The 20,808-nt window shown below is 46.8% G+C and overlaps 1 protein-coding gene across 1 annotated transcript in view; it reads left to right on the top strand.

The window, feature by feature from the left end:
- Positions 1 to 19,418, top strand: part of MAB21L4 (mab-21 like 4) — a gene marked incomplete at its 5' end in the record, with an annotated part of 44,694 nt that extends 25,276 nt beyond the window's left edge. The window contains 4 exon segments of the mRNA XM_045029375.1: positions 11,744 to 11,897; positions 14,132 to 14,285; positions 17,722 to 17,924; positions 19,226 to 19,418. Of these exon segments, the coding sequence (XP_044885310.1) occupies positions 11,744 to 11,897; positions 14,132 to 14,285; positions 17,722 to 17,924; positions 19,226 to 19,411 (697 nt within the window).
- Positions 19,419 to 20,808: the final 1,390 nt, after the last annotated feature.

The raw sequence follows: 20,808 nt of genomic DNA, 5'->3' as shown, positions 1-20,808 counted from the left end.
CTGATGAAGTGGGTTTTAGCCCACAAAAGATTATCCTCAAATACATTTTTTAGTCTCTAAGGTGCCACAGGTACTAGTTGTTTAAGCTGAAACAGACTAACACAGCTACCATTCTGAAAAATGGAGGGAACATTTTGATTCTGTAAATTTTGATGAATTTGTTTGCTGTTTTTCATCCAAATTTGAAGTTTCAGTGAAAATTTTCATCAAAATTTGAAAATGTTATCTTCAAAATTAAAAAATTTTCAATCAGCTTGTAAGGGTCCGGTGTTGGGGCCTCGACCGTCTCAGGTGCAGCTGGGAGCCAGGCCGCCTCATTACAGGGGGCAACAAGTGACAGTTCAGGGCTCAGACCCCCAGGCAGGGGCTGAGTAAACAGTTCAGTAATTTAAGCCCAAGCCCTAGGTCAGGGCGGGCAACAAACAGCTGTTCCGGGCTCAGACCCTCAGGCAGGGGCTGAGCAGCAAACAGTAATTTAAGCCCAAGCCCTAGATCAGGGCGGGCAACAAACAGTAGTTCAGGGGCTCAGACCCTCAGGCAGGGGCTGAGCAAACAAACAGTATATAAGCCCAGGCTCTTGGGCAGGGCGGGGCAGCAAGCAGTTCAGGGCTCAGACCCTGAGCGTTGGGGCGAGGAGGAGACTGCCACCCATGAGTGGGGGTGGCAGCGGGGACACAGGCCCACCCACTCCACTGCGTCCCAGCCCGGGGCCCTAACAGTGGCAGGTCGTCTGCTGCTGTGTCAGTGGGGATCCTGGCCGCAACACACTGACATTGGCTCGGGGTCCCCTGGAGCCAGACTAGGGTCGGCTACCCCCGGGCCACTTCCAATCTCCCCCTCCACTGGTACCTGTGTATCCCCAGCGTCTTCCGCAGTGTCCCACACCATGGGCTCCTCAGGGTACTAAGCGCTGGGTAAGCCGGGCTGCTCCTCAGGATACTGGGCGAGGGGAAGCTCAGGCAGCTCCTCTGGGTACCGGGCGCGGGGAAGCTCAGGCAGCTCCTCAGGGTAGCAAGCACGGGGCAGGCTCGGCCCAGCAGGAGCTTGGGCACCAGCGTCTGGCTTCTCTGGCGGCCAGCAGTCAACTGAGCGCTGGGGCCGGGCCTTTATACTTCCTGTCCCGCCCCTTGACTTCCGGGGGGCGGGGACAGGCGGCAGTGGCTCCGCCCACCTCGGCGTCTGTTCTGGCTTGACCGTCTCAGGCGCGGCTGGGAGCCAGGCCGCCTCACTACACAGCTCTAAATAAAATTCAGCCTTTCACTAGGAAGAAAAGTCATAATAAAATGAGTACTCTGCAATGGAGTTCAGTACCATGTAACACATTGTGAACCACAAAATCTATTGCTGAGTTCAGCTGCCATGCCATGCTGGCCACTCCTGGGTTCTTCTATGGAGTTGTCATGATCACTACTAGCTTCACCCTGGAGCACAGGGCAGATTCTGTTGCCTCAGTGGGCTGGATCCACCAGCTTTTTCTGCCTGGGAAAGTTGTGGCTGGTAAGAATTCTGGAAGAGCATTGGCTGCACAGATGGTGCTCATTTAAAAACAGAACCGAGCACTATTTTTAAATCTGTGTTGCTATGTTCCTAATCTAGGGATGTACAAGGTGCGACTGTCCTGTGTGAAAGAGGAATCGAACCAGTTCCGTTCCTGGAGAGGCAGGGCTAAATCTGGTGTGTCTGTTACAGATCTATTATTAATACATCACTGGATAAAGGCAAGGACCCAAGTCTCTAGCCCTGCTGCGCAAAGGTGCCTTGTTCCCCTAGGACCTCTTCCCACACCAGCCTGGCGGGACCTATGAGTGGTGCAGAAGAGGAGGAGGATGAAAAGTCTTCAGGCTTGCTCCATTGCCAGGAACCATAAGCTGCTCTCTGCACCTCCTGGCGCCCTTCACCTCCTGCAGGCCATAGAGCTTGGGCAGATGTTTTGGGAGACACAACAGCCAGAAGGGGTTTGTACATTAAAAACAATAAATACATTGAACATCTCTGGGGAGGATCCTCTCCTGGTGGCCATTGTCAGCTCCCCAGCTGGGAGTGCTGTTACTGAGCTGTTAGTGAGGGTCTCTCTTTGGGCTACTCATCCTGCTCTGTCTCTCCTGTTGCCAACCACAGGAACCCCCCTCTCAGACGGGGATATTGGAGATCCACCACCAACCCAGTCTTAGCTCCAGTGCTCTTTTGGGAAGTGAGGTCTCAGATGCCACAGAGGGGTAGGCAAGAAGTTTGGTGCCACAAAGCCACCAGACTGCCTCCCCTCTGAGAGGGTGGATTTGACGTTGCACTCCATATGCTTTCTGTAAATATGCTTATAAATGTGAATACGATGTAACTGGAATATGCTTTATGAAAAAGGTCTCTTGTAAGGTATCATTACAAAGCTTACAATGTACTGAGTGTGTTCATTCTATTTGTTTGCATTTATTATTTCTATGTCTGGAGTTAGGAGAATAAGATACACACTTGTATTACTAATGTAAACATATTAAGTGGAAGCCATTAAGGGTGCTTCAGAATCAATGAACTATAAATGGCTCTGTTTACTTGCAAATCTTCCTGTGTATGTGTGGACCAGCCCAGGAAGAATGGAGGCTGGGGTTTCAGAGGACATGTGACCATGTCACATGATGCTGGAATCCATCTTAAATCTGGTACTTTTCCATTTAGAAGGAGGGGTTGGGACCTAGAGAGACAAAAGATTCCCACCTTGTGCCAAAGCTATAAAAGGGGGTGGAGCAGGACAAAGGGGCGGCCAGTCATAAGAAAACCCCTAGTTAACACCTAAGATGTCTGCTGGAACTAGTAAGGACTGTATCAGCGGAAAGGATTGGGCCCAGACTAGGAAGGAGTCTAGTCTGTGATAGAAGCTTATTGGACCATCCCTGAGGGTGAGATATTACCTCTAATCAGTTTCTTAATGTATTAGGCTTAGACTTGCGTGTTTTGTTTTATTTTGCTTTGTGACTTACTTTGTTCTGTCTGTTATTACTTGAAACCACTTAAATTCCACTTTTCATACTTAATAAAATCACTTTTGTTTATTAGTAAACCAGAGTAAGTGATTAGTACCTGCGGGAGCAAACAGCTGTGTTTATAGAGGGTGGACAAGTTATGAATTTACCCTGCATAAGCTTTATACAGAGTAAAATGGATTTATTTGGGGTTTGGATACCATTGGGAGCTGGGTGTCTGGGTGCTGGAGGCAGGGAATCTGCTAAGCTGTTTTCAGTTAAGTCGGCAGTTTTGGGGGCATGGACCAGACTGGGTCTGTGTTGCAGCAGGCTAGCATGTCTGGCTCAACAAGGCAGGGTTCCGGAGTCCCAAGCTGGCAGGGAAAACGGGCTCAAAGGTAACTTCACCACATCAGATGACAGTCCCAAAGGGATCTCTGTGACTGAATCCCCAACAGTGGGATCATCCTCTGGCTAGAGTTTTGTCATGGCCAGAATTTAATTTGAACTGGGGCTTGCCAGGGCTCTGCCCGGCACCTCTTTTCATGCCAGGGTACAGCCTTGGCACCTCTTCTGTCAGTGGCATTTAGTAAGGCATGAAATTCTATACTTGCATGCAAGGCATGTCCTTGCACGTACAGTGTGTGAAAGGTCATGCTGTGCAGAAGTTGCCGTTTTGTTTTGCTTGAGCTCCAGCACCTCTTTACAAATGAAGCACTGGGCAAGGCTGGGTCTCCCAGTTCTGAATGGCTCTGCAGTGTGAGAAGAAACACAAAGAGCCATGCTTTAAGCAGCAACTGGAGACCTCCCTGAACCAGGAAGAACTCATGTTTATTAAGCTTCCTGTTGCAACCCATCCTGGTCCTCTCTGGTAACTGTGGAGAACCAGGAATGCTATAGCCACTCCACATCTCCCTTTATGATAAAAGATTAAAACTTAACTTATAAACCAATGTGTGTACTCACACCACAACCCAAAATAAACTTAAATTCCTTAATACTATTTACACATGTATGTCCCCTTATCCATTCCATTTAAATAGCCCTGAACATTATTCTATAGATCACATCTTGGGGGATTCTCATTAGCCTTCCAAACCTTGTTCTCACTTTGGCTGAGTTCCTGTGTGGCATTCCCTGTGGAAAGCGCTTAGTTCCTGACAGAGTACCTGCAAGTTTTAGAGCCTCTCTTTGTTGTGCTGGGGAATACTGAGAGTGAACCCAATTGCTCTGGAGAAGTCCTTTTGGAGTCTCCACTTGGGAGGATCTGGGAGTTCCTGCTGAGTTTTGAACAGTTCCAAAAGCGAGGAGCTGTTATCTACATTTTGTTCCCTGGGCTCAGTTCAGGCAGTGCTTTCCTTCTGTGCTGAACACTGAAGTTTTATTTCTGCTGAATTTTTGTTTCAGCATTCAGTTTTCAAATTCCTTCAGATCAGGCCACTTTGGTTTAAGTCTACATTGAACTTGTTCCGGCAGCAATTCCAGCATCAGCCAGCTCACTTCAGCAAATTAGTGATGAACAACTAAAGGATGAAACTTGCCAGAAATTGACTCACCTCTGCCAAAGAGGGTAGGGTCAAAGAAGACAACTTCCAATTGGCCTACTACCCTGTGGAAGTAGAGCAAGAACTGACAGGGATTTGAAGAGGATTTCAATTTTCTCCGACAGTCCTATTAGCAGGACCAAAGTGACGTTCACAGGGCTGATGGACTGCTTCTGAAAGGACGGCACTTTTTAATTGTGGAAGCCAGGAAATAATTAACAAGGATTTGAAGGGATCTTAATGAATGTCAGTTACTTAGCATGAGTTAGGCTAGCTGTGACCCTAATGACGTGAGATTTGTAGAAGCAAGATAATGTGAGACAGAGTGAACTGTGTGAAAAGTTATTACGACCTTGCAACAGTCTAACCAAATATGCAGGCTTGCTTTTCTTAGGAGTGAGACAAATAAGATAGCAGAAAGGCTTATGTATAAACAAAATGTATTTGTTGCTTTTTACCGTCTGTATTATTGCTAGAAATTGTCTGTAACAAAGGTATAAAGCTTGCTGTAATTGTTTACCAGTTGAGAGACCTGTCCGGGACTGGGGTGACCCTGTGTCCTATGGCACTCTCTCCCTCCATTGTAATTACTGGAGAAATAATAAAGTATTTGATTTTGCTGCACCAAAACAAAAAGCGAGAACTTAGTTTTTCTTCGACAATTTGGGGGCTCGTCCGGGATGGCAACGCCCACGGACCCACAGACGGCTACTACGGATCATTCCCCTTCGAACCCCATGGCGCCACATGAGAGGTATGAGAACTTTTGAAATCTCTATTGGGGTATCGGAGGAGGACTTTCCGTGAGGACGTCTGTCTCTGTTGGGCTCACGCCATCTGAACTTATTGACTGTGCAGCAGGATCAGATGCAAAGTGGTATTGGGGAGAGGCCCCAATAAGGTTAGTTTATAGCAGTACTGGGAACTGCTGAGTTGGCCAAGGTAAATGCATAGGTAAATGCATAAGGTAATGCATAGGTAAATGCATTAGAATGCACCGGTGCTGAGGGGTTTTTACCGCCTCAAGAGGGGTTGTCATACCGCCTCATGGTATTGGTCCGGACCAGGTAAAGATGCATCGAGGTTAAAAAAAAAATTTTTAAAAAGAGATAAAAAGGTTAAAAAAGGGTTAAAAAAAAAAAGGAAGAAAAGAGGCCTTGGTGTGTGTGAGTGTGTGTGTACACCAGTGTGAGTGATCGTTATCGGAAGACGCCCAGAGTACCCTGTGAAGCGGAAGCTCATGATCAGGACTGCTCTAACATAAGCCCGGTAACTAGTGGATCTTTAGGAGATCCGACCCACGGTGGGCTGACTCAGCCTGGCATAGTCCGGCGAGGAAACTGCCTGGGTCTAGGCGTGTGTGAACCCATCTTCCCTCCCCTTCCTTTCCGTGTGGGCTACTGACAATCTGATCGTCTCACTGGATGCAATTAGAGTAAGCGGCGCCGTCTCCCAGAGACTAGCCGACGCTCTTTGCTGAAGGGAGGTGTAGGAGAGTCGTAGTCTTCCTTGTGAGTCTCTCCTGTGTGAGTGCCCTGTAGGGAAAGATCCTTAGTTTCTGAGCCGCTAGCGCGGACAGGGCACCCTCTCTGTGTGTGTAAGTGGAAAATGGGTAAGGGACAGTCTAAATATTCCACCTTACCCCCTAAGGGTACCCCAGCATATTACATGTACGTACATTATGGTCCTAAAACCTGCAGGTATTTAGAAAATTGGAATCTTCACATGCGTGAAAATCCATCTAAACAGTGCCCATTAGAAGGTACCTTCAATCTAGATAAGATCATATATCTCAGAGGAGCCTTTAATCACCAAAGAAAAGCCTCTGACACAGTGTGAGCAATTTGTCTAGGAACGGGTTAATTTGAAATTCAGCTTAGCCCAGAGATAAAGGAGAAGTTGTTTTGTGTTCAAGGTCAAGAATAAGTGCGGACTATGCTATGTGCAAAGAAAAACTGCTTTCAGCCCCAGCTGCTTGTGGAAAATAGAGACAGAGGCAAACCAAAGGCAATACAAGTTACAGAATTGAAATTACATTTGCAAAGCTTAACTTTCCAGTGAGACATGTGTGAGTATTAAAGTGGCTTAAGGCTTGGGGCATTCATATTTTTCCTGTGTGATGTGGGAGCGTTCCCAACACTCTCCATTGTTGTTTTATTATTTTTAATGAAGCTTTAAAATTTGATTATATGCAGTGTCAGTCTGATCACCTGACATGAGGGATAAATTGGTAACAGAAATTTGTCACAGTTTGGTGAGCAATTGAGAATGGGGGGGGACCTGCAGAATTTACACCATCTATCTGTTTTACCCCTGTTATTTTATGTTTGTTTTGTTTGGTGCTGTTGGTGTTATATGTTAAGAATAGCATGATTAAAGGTAAGCCCTAATAGAATATGGAAACACTATCTGGTTTTGTTCTGTTTTGTTTAACCGGTTACTGTTGTTTTTCTGCTCTGTTCATTTGGGCGTTGGGTGTGTGAGCGGAACTGAACTTCTCGTTCGTAATTCATCAGAGTGAAGCCATGTGTGCGATGAAGCTCTGAGGTTGTATTGAGATCTTTCTGACCCGCCCCCTGTAACGGACAATGTAATAGAAGTAGAAAATCTGGCTTAGACTATAATTCTCTCTGCTCTCTGTGTAATTTTCTTTTCTGTTTAAGTGTCAGCAGACAAATGGGTGGGTCTCTGGGTAGACCCCCTAAAGGGGTTTGGATTGGCCTTTACCCAATGGCCATGTATTTTTGCCCAGGTGGCAACCCTTACTAGGGAGGACTCGGGTAGTTTTGTGAGTAGAAATGTTTTAGGGAATAGACCAGAAGGGTGGGGGCTAGTTGAGAAGCTCACCCTCCTAGCTAAACTGGTAGTGGAGCAAATTGGTGCCAATGGAAGGGACGGCTCAGCGAGAAAAGCAGGATCGGGCCCAGGCGGGCAGGCAACAGACAGAGAGATTGGAGAACAGGTTGGAAACTTTTGATGGTGTAGTGGAAAGAAGGAGTAAGTGAATATAAGCATGAGGATTTCAAATACTCGGGAGGATATTTGGAATGGTGATTTGCGTTGATAAAAGTGACTGTTGGGAGACAAGCAAGTGATTTTTAAGGAAAGTGAAAAGTTGACTCTGTAGTTGCTGAAGGGAACAGCAGTTGAACTTTGTAAAAATGCTAAAGAAAAGTTTTTGGTGTCTTTGAAATGTTTGTAGATAAATTCAGGCAAAGAAATTATTAGATTGCAATTGTTTGGCTATGAACAATTTTGTTAACTCAGTTGAAGAATGTATACAGTGCTATGTAATGAAAATTTTATTAGGCTCTAAAGGCACTATAAGTGGTGCTGTTTTCTTTCAGTGTTTAAAAGCAGGAGTTAAAAGTCAAAAAAAAGCAAGCCAGAAAGCATCTGTGTTAATGCAAATTAACTAACTGATAAGGTAGAGGCCGCTGAACCAGGGCTGTCTAAGAAACACATACGAGAAAATATGGGGTAATTCCTCTGTTTTGCCTAGAATCAACAAGAGTATTTGTATATTTTAAGTATTTAACTGCCCAGAAGGGGTGGGCCTCTGTTTTTGTCTTTCAGATAATCAAAGAAAACTAATGCCAGCTGCACAGCATTCAACGTACCATGATTTACTGGCACAGTCACAATTATGTTGTGTGTTCTATGTTCTGTCTTGTGGTGTTTGTCTCGTGGCCAGAATTGTTGTGTTTAATATTTTCATGAGATGGTCTGATTTGAAATCAAGCGGAAGTGTTGGATTGAAATGCAGATACTTGTTTTGTTCAACTTAGAATACAACGTGTTTGGTTACATCAGAAAAATGTGATATACTAAAGTCTAATACATTTTCTTAAGTAAGAGAAAGAAACTGAATTGGCCAAATCTTTTAATTGAGAATTGTTGTTAAAATTTGCATACTGACAGTCTTTGGAAGCAAGGACATGAAAAGTTAACCCACTCCCCATATTGTACAAGGGATCCTTCTGGCTACCTCAGACTTTTAGCCAGCGGGCTGGGGATGGTGGAATGCTATTGGACTAGAGGTTATATTAAGTGAACTTCTCAAAGTGGGTGTCCCGTCAGGGTAGTTCCTCGACCTCCACCCTCTCAGCAAATATTGTCATAAACAGTGACAACTTCCCCTGGCTTCAGTTTATAGATACACTGAGCTGTGGTGGTTCTAACGGCCAAAATGTCCATTGACTCTCTATTCTTATCCAAAATGTCAGGTGTTATTCTAGGGGTACTGTTTAGAAATCAGTTAGGTATACCAGGTGGTCTAATTTCCCAGATGTCTCGGTAAATAATTACAGTCCCACATGCATCCTCCCCATGGACCCAGCAGGATTCGGTATGTGGGAGCCCACACCCACCCTAACCGGTCCATATGCTTGGAAGGAGCACTGTGAATGTCCACACTTCCATCCAGAAAGTGTCCAAGTACGTCTCCATGACCATAGATTAGATGGTACTCCTGATGTGTCTGTAAGGGCAGTGGGCCAAGATCCCACTGCAATGCCTTCCCAGCCTCAGTGATATTCAATACCATCTCTGTCAGTAACTTCTGGGTCATAGAACTAAGGGTGGAAATGGCATGTAACTCACCAACTCCAGCCTGTACTTAAGATAGCTGAGCTTCAAAAATAAGGCTAGTGTACCTGCTGGACAGCAGGAAAAAGGACAAGGTGACGTACTAGCAACCTCTCCCTTGTCCACTGACAGACCTACTGTGCCTTTGAACTTTTGTAGAAAAAGCAAATCATTACAGGATGATGCCCTGGTAATCTCCCCTGTAGGATGCTGAACCACAACTGCTTCAGGAAAGAAGAAGAAACACTCACTCCACTGACATTGCCAAAGTCCAGGAATTCCTGACTAAAAAGGACATTGAGAACTGACCCTGGTGAAGAAACAAAGAATTACACACTGGCAGGAAGAAATTTGTGGGACCCATGCTTGGGAATGTGGTATTGATTGGATTTTGGGGTTTATTCTACAGGCTGCGCCCTGTGTTTTGGATAAATCCTTCAGTATGTATTGCCCTCCCTAATTGGATTTTAAATGACATTGCCCTTATCCAGTTTTCAAATCACTTTTACATACCCAGATTGCTCACAAGGGGCTGCCATTAGATTAGCACAACGGAGAACCTGGAAAAAGAGGAAATTGGGCAGATCCCTGTGGGCTGGGGCCAATAGTGTCGTAGCCATTTGGACTATTCTTAAAGGCCAAGAACATGATAAGAAATTGGGCCAACTAGAAAAGGCCACTAGCCTTATTTTTGAAGCTCAGCTATCTTAAGTACAGGCTGGAGTTGGTGAGTTACATGCCATTTCCACCCTTAGTTCTATGACCCAGAAGTTACTGACAGAGATGGTATTGAATATCACTGAGGCTGGGAAGGCATTGCAGTGGGATCTTGGCCCACTGCCCTTACAGACACATCAGGAGTACCATCTAATCTATGGTCATGGAGACGTACTTGGACACTTTCTGGATGGAAGTGTGGACATTCACAGTGCTCCTTCCAAGCATATGGACCGGTTAGGGTGGGTGTGGGCTCCCACATACCGAATCCTGCTGGGTCCATGGGGAGGATGCATGTGGGACTGTAATTATTTACCGAGACATCTGGGAAATTAGACCACCTGGTATACCTAACTGATTTCTAAACAGTACCCCTAGAATAACACCTGACATTTTGGATAAGAATAGAGAGTCAATGGACATTTTGGCCGTTAGAACCACCACAGCTCAGTGTATCTATAAACTGAAGCCAGGGGAAGTTGTCACTGTTTATGACAATATTTGCTGAGAGGGTGGAGGTCGAGGAACTACCCTGACGGGACACCCACTTTTTCAAGCTAATGATAGCTGTGTGTACGTTAAAGCCACCGCATTGCAAGATATACATATTAATCTTACCACTGCTGCAGGCAATCATATCATTTCCTGGCCTGCAGATAGAATGTTGCAAGTAGCTCTTAGATTTCAGGTATATTTTAATTGGATTAGAGTAGTGCCTGATCGGTTTCAAAATTTGCTTTCATTGTTACCAGAGGTTCGAAGAATCTCTGAATTGCAAGGGCAAATTCATATGCTTCAGAATATATATCATGCTGAACAGAATGCCTTTTATACAGCTTATAGAGTGTCTACTTTATGTACTACGTATGATGTATTGTGCTTTGTAACCAAAACTGTACAACAACCCCATTATTTTATTTCTATGGGAATGTTATTGTTTGTAGTGTTGTTAGTTAGTTTAGGATTATGTTATTGTTGTTGTTTTTGTAAAAAACGTAATGATAGTAATAATACCTTTCATGTTCATGCTAATCATGCATTGTCATTACATCCCATGAAAACCCCTAAGGTTGACATATCTGCTGTAGAATCTGAAATCCATGGTTTAATGCAAATTGAGATTTGGAATATTTGTTGTACTAGAAGTACAAAAGGGGGGAGTGTGGAAGCCAGGAAATAATTAACAAGGATTTGAAGGGATCTTAATGAATGTCAGTTACTTAGCATGAGTTAGGCTAGCTGTGACCCTAATGACGTGAGATTTGTAGAAGCAAGATAATGTGAGACAGAGTGAACTGTGTGAAAAGTTATTACGACCTTGCAACAGTCTAACCAAATATGCAGGCTTGCTTTTCTTAGGAGTGAGACAAATAAGATAGCAGAAAGGCTTATGTATAAACAAAATGTATTTGTTGCTTTTTACCGTCTGTATTATTGCTAGAAATTGTCTGTAACAAAGGTATAAAGCTTGCTGTAATTGTTTACCAGTTGAGAGACCTGTCCGGGACTGGGGTGACCCTGTGTCCTATGGCACTCTCTCCCTCCATTGTAATTACTGGAGAAATAATAAAGTATTTGATTTTACTGCACCCAAACAAAAAGCGAGAACTGAGTTTTTCTCCGACATAATGCACTTTTTTTATTTCAGAAAGATGCCCTCCAAAATCCATTTTAGGGACACCAAAGTATAAACAAGTGCAGGGATGAGCACAACAATTCACATAGTGACCGGATCTGAGGAGGAACCTTAACAGAGGGTGCCATGGTGCTGTAGACTTCCTTGGCCTCCACTGCTCCCTAGCATCTTCCCCTTGCTTGGAAGGATCCAGGAGAAAGGGCAAACCTGCTCATATTAATGTCGATTCAATCCATACCAGCTCTAGAAAAGCCCTGAAAAGGCAATGAGCGGTTCAGCTGCAGCCTATACATTTCTCTCGCCAGGTACTCCACCAATCGCCCTATCATGAAACTACTCCATATTGTGGGAATGCTGAAGGGCCACCATTTGGACAGCCTTTACCTACTGGACCAGGTCAACAGTGAGGACTGGAAAGAAGAGGCCAGGAAAGGAGGGCTCACATTTAATCACTTGAAGGTATGTTTTCCTGAGAGACCAACTAGGGACACTGTACTTGTGGCTGTGAATAGCTCGTATTCTGGTGTATGGCACCGTATTCCAACCTGAGTCACTTTGACTTTATGAGAACTGTGCATCTTACACATCTTTACTGAAAGAAACATTCAATTAACCTTGGCATATGAACCTAACAGGATGGGAATAATATAGCTGGTGTGTATTTGTACCATTGTCTTATGCTGAACAGAATGCCAGGTCTGGTTAGGTGTATCAGAATACGTCACTCTCTTGTGCCCATGAGCCAGAGAAGGTACATAAGGCTTAATACTACTAAAGCTAATAGTGATTCTTGTTCCACTCATGTGACAGTGGCCTGTGTTTCCAGCCCTGAAGATCTTGTGTTCTATTCCCTGTGCTCCATGTGTGATGGCTAGGGCTGCACATTTGTCATGGCTGGGAAACTGTCACAGAGAGTGTGATTTTCCTGTTCATCTGTGACTTTTCTCCATGTCTATGACACACCCCACAACAGCTGTTCCTGCAGCCGCTCCAGGTGTTGCAACCTGGTGCATCTGGTTGCAGCGCTGCTCAGCTTTGGCCCACCTGACTCTCCATAATGATTGGGAGGGGGCCCAAACCTGAGCAGCACTGTGACCCCACACACCAGGTCACAACACCATGCCCAGCCACATGGAACACAGGAACCGCAGGAGCCGCCAGAGCTGGGGGAGTGCAGGGTGGGCTCAGTGCTGGGGGAGTGCAGGGCAGGCTCACTCTCTGGCCTCCATCCCCCCAGGGACTCTCCTCTATAGCGGGCCAAGATTAGGGTTGCAGTACCAGGGCAGAGGGTGCTGCAGTGGTGGTCAGGGCCCTGTTGGTGGGGCAGTAAGGAGAGTTTGCTCTTTAAAAAAGTCAGGGAGCAGGCACTGGAAGTATAGCAACCCATGCCTTTTACTACAGTTACTGTGACTGCTCCGGGATTTTTGATAAAAAATACTGTGACAAATGTTCAGCCCTAGTGATGCTTGATACATGGGGAATGGAACCAGGGACCTCCAGAACTAAGAGCACGAGATGAGCTAAACAGCCAAGGCTCTATAGATGGGGGTTACACATGTTGGGCTCAGCCAGCAACTGCAGTGTCAATTCTTTGTGGCTACTGATTTGGTACAAGAGAATCCTACTACAACTTGAGATGTTGCTTTTTCTACCAAGTCCCAACATGCCATTAGGAGGGTCATGCGTCATGCTTTGGACAAACTTCATCTTTCAACACCTTAGGAAAGGGAAGATTGAGCTGCTGAATTTGTTTTTCACAGCCTGAGCATGCACCAGCTGCTAACATTGCAGCCTGATGCTGAGGATGTTGTGCTAGTGGCAGTACCATCTTTAGTAATTTGGACATGCTCCATCTCACAGGCCGTAGCTAAGGTATTACGAGGCACCATGCTCTTGGATGTGCTTCCTTTCATGGTTGGGACACGTTCTGTCCTCCAGAACTGCGGATGGTGTTGAGGAATTTGTCCTTCAGATTTGAACCCAGTTAATACACCACTCCACAGCAGTTTGGGGTGCCCACTTTGGGCAGTGCTAACCTTTATGACTTGTGTATGCTTCATGTTATAGCATGGTATTGGAAGGTACTAGCCATTGTGACCAGTGCTCCGTTTCTCAGTATCCCAGCATGGCAATAGGGCTATGCTATGCTAATTATAGACACAAGAGTGTTAGTAGAGGAGTAACCTGCCAGTGATGGCTGGTATGGAATTCTGCCCTGGCCTTGCTGATAGTTTCAATGTGATGATGCCCCATGTAAATTGCCACAGTAGTGCTGATTATTTTCAAGTTGCTGAATAATTTGAATCAAGCTTTCATTAGACAAAAATTAAGATACTTATTAATTTGAAGAAAGTCTTCAGAATATGAACCGAGTGTCCTTGATGTGCTGATGTCTGCTGGAGTCTGCAGCTCTGGGAGACAGAACTGCACCTGTCAAGTCAATGGGATGAAAACTAAAGTCTGTCCACATTTAAATGTCCTCATTAAGCATTTGGCTACCACAGTTACAAACATAAATAATGGGTGGAAGTTTCAACATTGCCGAGGGATTTGGATGCCCAATTCCCATTAACGTTAGTGGTGCCTAAATCCCTTTGGCAGCTTTGAACATCCCAGCCATAGCTGTATAACCCCTGATAGTTTGCATATTCTGTATTCTTGCTCTCTGAATAAATCCTTTCAGTTTCCTCTAGATGGTGCTACTGTGGGCCACTGAGCTGTTCCCTTCCCCTGAGGATTGGGAGGACCTGGAAGGGTCAGTCTATCAGCTCCTGGTGATCCTGCTTTGTTGCTTAGCAACCAAAAATCTCCCCCACTTCCTGTATCCAGAAGAAAATCTTTTCCAAGGTGTGGCATTATGAGTTTAATATAATATCTCATTGAAAGGTGAAAGGGCCAGAAAGAGTTAATTAACTCACAGACTGACCTGACCCATGGCCGAACTTCAAATACTGGTTAGGAAGATATGTAAATGAATAGAGCTTTGACATGCAGGCCTGTATTGTTAGAGGTAGAAGGGTAAATGTTTGCTCAGGTCTTGTGATATAAGCAAGCAAGTCTTGTTTATTGCTATAGCTCTGATTCAAAGATCAAAAAAGGAGTACTAATATTTAGGAAGATACTTGAGTGAAATAGTATTATTGTCTATATGTCTCTTTGAAGGTTGTGGTAACCCGTATTTGAACTGTTTAAAGGATTAATTACCCCATGCTAATTGCCATGATGTTTAGGAGAAGGAAAGTTAAGCTATTGTTTTCTCAGGCCAAAAGGCTGCAGGAAATGTATAAAAACCCTGGGACACGGTCCTTCTTCATCTCAGATTTGCTTTGGGTTTCAAGAGGGGGAAACCTTAGGCCATAAGGATTGAGATCCCCAGTCACCCTGGGGCGTCCCCTGAATATGGACATTGGACTATAACCTATGGACTATATCTAAAAGGACTTTTGGCAACTACAAGCTCATCTCTGCTGTGTATCTGAACCTCAAGAATTGAATTCAAGTCTGTATGTGTATTGATCTTTTAACCAACACTCTCTCTCTTTTCTTTTTTAATTAATTTTAGCTTAGTTAATAAGAATTGGCTATAAGCATGTATTTTGGGTAAGATCTAAGTTATCATTTGACCTGGGTCTGGGGCTTGGTCCTTTAGGATCAGGAGAACCTTTTCTTTTATATGATGAGATACAGGGCCGTCCTTAGGATTTATGGTGCCCTAGGTGGGATTATTAAACTGGTGCCCCTGTGCCTATCTTGCTCGTAGCAACACAAACATAAGCTTACACTGTTGGAAAACTTGCTACATGCATGTTATTAAAACCAGTTTAACTTAGTTAAGCACACTGTAACGCTGATGGACTAGCACTGAAGAAGTAGCACTATAGAAAAAATTCTGATTTGACAGAATGATGCAAATAATATATATTTTTTTAATTTGTCAACATTTTATTGGAAATGTATATGAAGAGGTGTTGAAACAAGGATTAGTTTTGAATTAAAAGCAATCTTTCTGGCTTTTTTGGCTGCAAAATCAGTAATAATGGCATTGTATGACAAAGACAAAGTGATGTCTTGTTCGATTGCAAGAATAGCAAGACCAGTCAAGTGTTCCTGACTCCTTGTAGAGCGAAGATAGTTTTTAATGAGCTTTAGTTTTGAGAAACTCCATTCTCCTGATGCTACTGTTACAGGAATTGTCAGGAGAATACGAGTGGCAATGTACACATTAGGATATATGTCAACAAGTTTGCTGGTATGAATAAACTGTACAATGTCCATCATCAATTTTGCATGTGGCAACAACTCAATTCTTCTTAAAGTTCAAGTCCATTTAAATCAAAACGATCGCCGTGCTTCAGGAGGCTCTCTAGGTCAGGGGTCCCCAACGTGGTGCCCACGGGTGCCATGGCGCCCACAGCGGCCTCTCAAGGCACCTGCGTACTGGCCAGCAGGCGAGCATCCATCAAAATGCCTCCGACGTCGCTGGATGACGCTGCTTGCCGCCGATAAGCAGCGTCATCCAGAGGCGTCACCGCTGAAATGCCACCGAAATTCGGTGGCATTTCGGCAGATGCTCGTCCACTACCACGGTCCTTCGTCTGGCACCCGCCAGACGAAAAAGGTTGGGGACCACCGCTCTAAGTGCTTGCACTTTGTCATTAGTTGCTCTTGTTTTCCTATTTCGTTGAATTTAGACCTGCTCAGCCTGCTACCAGCTGAGTGACTGGAACCCCAGGCCGACAGCGGGTTGAATGGCTCAGCCGGGGTATCAGCCGCCGGCCTGCTCAGCCTGCTGTCAGCCTGGGGTTCCTTGGGGGTCCCCAGGCCAGCAGCAGGCGCTAATAGGGGCCAGTGGCCGGGACCCCGGGTGGCAATGGGGCAGCAGCCGGAACCCCAGAGCAGCAGCGGGCTGAGCCGCTCAGCCCACCGCTGCGTGCCATAAAAAATCAGCTCGCTTGCCACCTTTGGCACATGTGCCGTAGGTTGCCGACCCCTGCTCTATACATTAGTAAGGAGATGAGCATATTACAGTTGTTGGAGGGCTCTATTTAGCAGTAACAGGTCTATAGGAAAGTCAGTTAACATTTTTTGTTTCTCTGATGAAAACTGGCCCACTCTCTTCCCCATACCAAACTTGTCACAAATAATTGTCAACAACTTAATTTTCTGTTTTTGGCTAAGATATTGATTTAAAAAAAATATATTGAAATTGAATTCAGGATTGTTAGCAAGCATTTTTGGCAAACAAATTTGTTAAATGACAATCTAAATGGCAACTCAGTACTGCTTTCATGCTTGGCTCACCCCTCAGCCTGCTGGTCCAACAGTTGCAGTAGAGGAGGAGATAGGTGGAAAACTGCAGGACCCCAAAATCCACCTCTTGGGGTGCAGAATGGCAACAGCAGCAGCAAACCCTCAGGTCCGATCACACACCAATGGGCACCACTGCCAGCCCAATAGACCATGGTGAAGTTAGCACATCATCTGATCTCAGGGACGGGGCACCCATGGAGCCACAGCGCTCATCCTGCCCTGTGCAGCTCCCCCTGGATGAGATGGATCACTGCCAGCCCAGGGGAGAGACGCACTCCCCAGCTATGGTGACCAGATCCAGATGTCCTGATTTTATAGGGCCAGTCCCGATATTTGGGGCTTTGTCTTATATAGGCACCAATTACCCCCACCTAGGGTGACCAGACAGCAAATGTGAAAAATCAGGACAGGGGTGAGGGGGAATAGGAGCCTATATAAGAAAAAGACCCAAAAATCGCGACTGTCCCTATAAAATCGGGACATCTGGTCACCCTACAGGTGAGTTCCTTCCCCCACCCCTTCCCAGAGACCCCAGCAGCCAATCCCCTCCCTCAGACTGTGCTGCATTTGGCTCTCTCTAAGACCCAGCAGCCCTGCTCTTACATGCTCCACTGCTTCCCATCTGTCCGGGCTCCCGGCAGAGTGGTGCCCCCAGACCTAGTGGTGCCCTAGGCGGCTGCCTGTTCTGCCTATGGCTAAGGACGGCCCTGATGAGATAAGATTTTCAGTAATCATCATCATATCTGACATGTGTGTCTGGATGGAGGCCTGAGGCTGGGTACTTTAAGGGAACTGCATTGTTTGGACTGCTGAGTAACCAGTGAGATAATATAGAAGCTGTTTTGTGCTGGCTTGGTAAATCTAAGTATTGGAATATCCACCAGCTTTTGGGGTTTGTCTGCTCCGTTCTGTTTGCAGTTCACCCTAATTGAGTGACCTCAGCTGGTTCCCATGGGCAGCAGCATCACACAAGGAGAGGATCTAGACCCGAGTGCTTTGTACCACAGAGTAGAGGGGATTGCCAGCTCACCAGAGCATTTCCTCAAGTGCCATTTCACCCAAGCAGGGCAGAACAATCACCAGTGGGTAGACAATGGCATCAAGACCTGGCTGCAGCTCCCAGCTCAGGCTGGAGCCTACTGGGACACAGCCTACTTTGATGTGCTGCTTAGCAAGGTAATTCAGAATCACGCTCAAGGATCCCATCAGAGTGCCGGAACAGCCGGAGGCCTGGATTCTCAGCTGTCTGTAGTATAAACTGGACCCAGTGGGCGGGGGGAAGCTGCCAAGGAGAGAAGAAAGCTGGTTACAGCTCCCTGATTCTCTGCCCTGGGTGCAAGATAGAGTGGGTTAGGAGATGCTCTTGTTGGTGTCCCTAGGCCTAAATAAACCAAAGTGGTAACCAAAGGTCTTCCATGCTGTGAACTTTAACCAGCCTAAGATGCTAACAGACAGCAAGCAAAATGTGTAACTGTCAGCTGTCTCAGCTTGCAGCTGTAGGACAGTTTGAAACAGCAAAAAGCGGTGGGGAGGAGGGGGAGGAAAATCTGCATGTGTCTGTGCTGTGAAGGCCATAGATAAATATGTGAATGGGAACTTTTCTAACACGCTGAAATGTAATGTTTAAAGTAACTGCTGTTGGGAAGGGAGGGGTGAGGGGGAAAACCTAACAAAAGGCTTACACAAACAAGAGGGGTATAAATGCTGGGACCCCGCCTGCGCGCGGGTGTGCAGGATTTGAGAATGCTTTTTCTCCCTGGGCTCAAATAAACGTGGTTTGCTTCTCCACCCTGGTGTGTTAATTAGTGCGACGCACACCGGGCAACGAACCCTGCTGTTGCTCCGCCTTGGGCCCTTTGAGCCGGCAACATTCTTATCTGTGCTAGCTGAGTGTGGTCCTCAGAGAAACTTCCACCAGCTGGGGATTGCTGAAGCTCCTTGCCATGCCCACACTGTCGTGTGGTTAGAGGTAGGATTCCGCCGAAATATCAAAATAGGTCAGCATGGTGCTAGAGTGCTAGCACTTAACCTGTGGCTCTAGAGCAGTGGTTCCCAAACTTGTTCTGCCACTTGTGTAGGGAAAGCCCCTGGCGGGCCGGGCCAGTTTGTTTACCTGCCATGTCTGCAGGTTCGCGGCTCCCAGTGGCCGCGGTTCGCTGCTCCAGGCCAATGGGAGCTGCTGGAAGCGGTGTGGGCCGAGGGACATACTGGCTGTCACTTCCAGCAGCTCCCATTGGCCTGGAGCAGTGAATCACAGCCACTGGGAGCTGCGATTGGCCGAACCTGCGGATGCGGCAGGTAAACAAACTGGCCTGGCCCACCAGGGGCTTTCCCTGCACAAGTGGAAGAACAACTTTGGGGACCACTGCTCTAGAGCCACACATAGCTCTCTGGGGCTGAGAAATGCCTCTGATCGGCAGCATTTCATGATCAGAGTGGGCCTTCCATCTAACTCCTCCTCTTTCCTTGCTGTTCAGTTCCAGGCCTACCACATGCAGGACAAACAGCGAATCTCTGCTCTGTCGGACATCTTGTCAAAGGCGAAGAAGGTGGTTACAAGGGCGGCTCTAGGCACCAGCAAAGCAACCAGGTGCTTGGGGCAACCCATTTGCAGGGGCGGCAGGGATCCAGCATGGGAGCTGAGAACCAACAGGGGGCTCTGAGAGCTGTAGTTCCTTGGTTAGCTCCCTGCCTATAGAGTCAGCCCTGGAGCAGGGAAAGAACTACATTTCCCAGCATTCCCGTGACCACCACCAACTGGAAAGGAAGGAGGGGGCCCTCATGCGGCAGCGTGCTGTGAGTGGAGAGTTGCACTGTGAATGGTAGGGGTACCATATTTTAACATTTAAAAAACAGGACACTCCATGGGGAGGGAGGGTAGCCCCAGCCTGCCACCATCCACTCCCTCCGACTGCCCCCCACAGAAACCCCAATCCATCCAACCCCCCCTGCTCCCTGTCCCCATATCACCCCCTCCTGGGACCCCTGTCCCTAACTGCCCCCCAGGACCCCACCTCCTATCTAAGCACCTCTGGTCCTTGTCCCCTGATTGCCCCCTCCTGGGACCCCTGCCCCTAACTGCCCCTTGGGACCCCATCCCCTATCTAAGCCTCCCTTCTCCTTGTCCCCAACTGCCCCCTCCTGAGACTCGCCACAACTTCCCCCCTAGGACCTCACCCCTACCTGTCCCCTGACAAGCCCCTAGGACTCCCATGCCTATCCAACCGCCTGTCCCCTGACTGCCCCCCGAACCTCTGCCCCATCCAACCCCCCCCGCTCCCTGGCCCTTGACTGCCCCCCCGGAACCCTCTACCCCTTCTCCAACCCCCCAACCCTCTTACCGTGCCACTCAGACCAGCGTGTCTGGCTCCGCACAGCGCCAGACACACTGCTGCATACATGCTGCCATGCTCCCCCGCAGAGCCACAGCCCCCGCCCCCCAGCACCTACCTTCCAGATTTGAACACCTCAAAATTCAGGAGTGCTCAAGCTCAGTTTGGGCAGCTGTTACTTCATTTCTCCCAAATCAAATATACTGATCCACTGTAACTTGCTGTAGAAAAAGTAGGATAAAATTGAGCAAGAAATGCTTCCCAGGAGTTATTAGGACTGGAATTGTTATTTTCAACAGCCATTGCCTTTTTGTTTGTTTGTTTGTTTGTTTAAAAGGAAGACAGTGATATTGCATTGGCAAATTCCCCATGGAAAGAAAGAGTGGAACAAAAGAATAATAAAGGCACCTCAACTTTTCCTCATTTATGGAGGACAGTCTTATGCATCCAGATATCCTCCAATCACACAAGCTGAAAATTGTTCCACTTTACTGCAGCTCTGTAACCATATGGGAACCAACCCTGTCTGTGTTTTGCGCACATCCAAAATTCCTGCTGAATGACCCGCCCTGGGAGCGAGTTACCAGTGACCCAGGGCTGCGGTGGAAGGAGGGTGCAGGTGGTGGGGGAGAGAGCCCAGGGCTGGGGTGGCAGGAGGTGTGTGTGGGGGGCACTGGTGGGGGGGAAGGGGGGATCCCAGGGCTGGGCGGCAGGGGGGTGGGGGGAGG

Source organism: Mauremys mutica, chromosome 9 (genome assembly GCF_020497125.1).
Source record: "Mauremys mutica isolate MM-2020 ecotype Southern chromosome 9, ASM2049712v1, whole genome shotgun sequence".
Lineage (NCBI taxonomy): Eukaryota > Metazoa > Chordata > Testudines > Geoemydidae > Mauremys > Mauremys mutica.
Note: the sequence above shows the minus strand (reverse complement) of the source record. Positions and strands in the feature narration are given on the sequence as shown.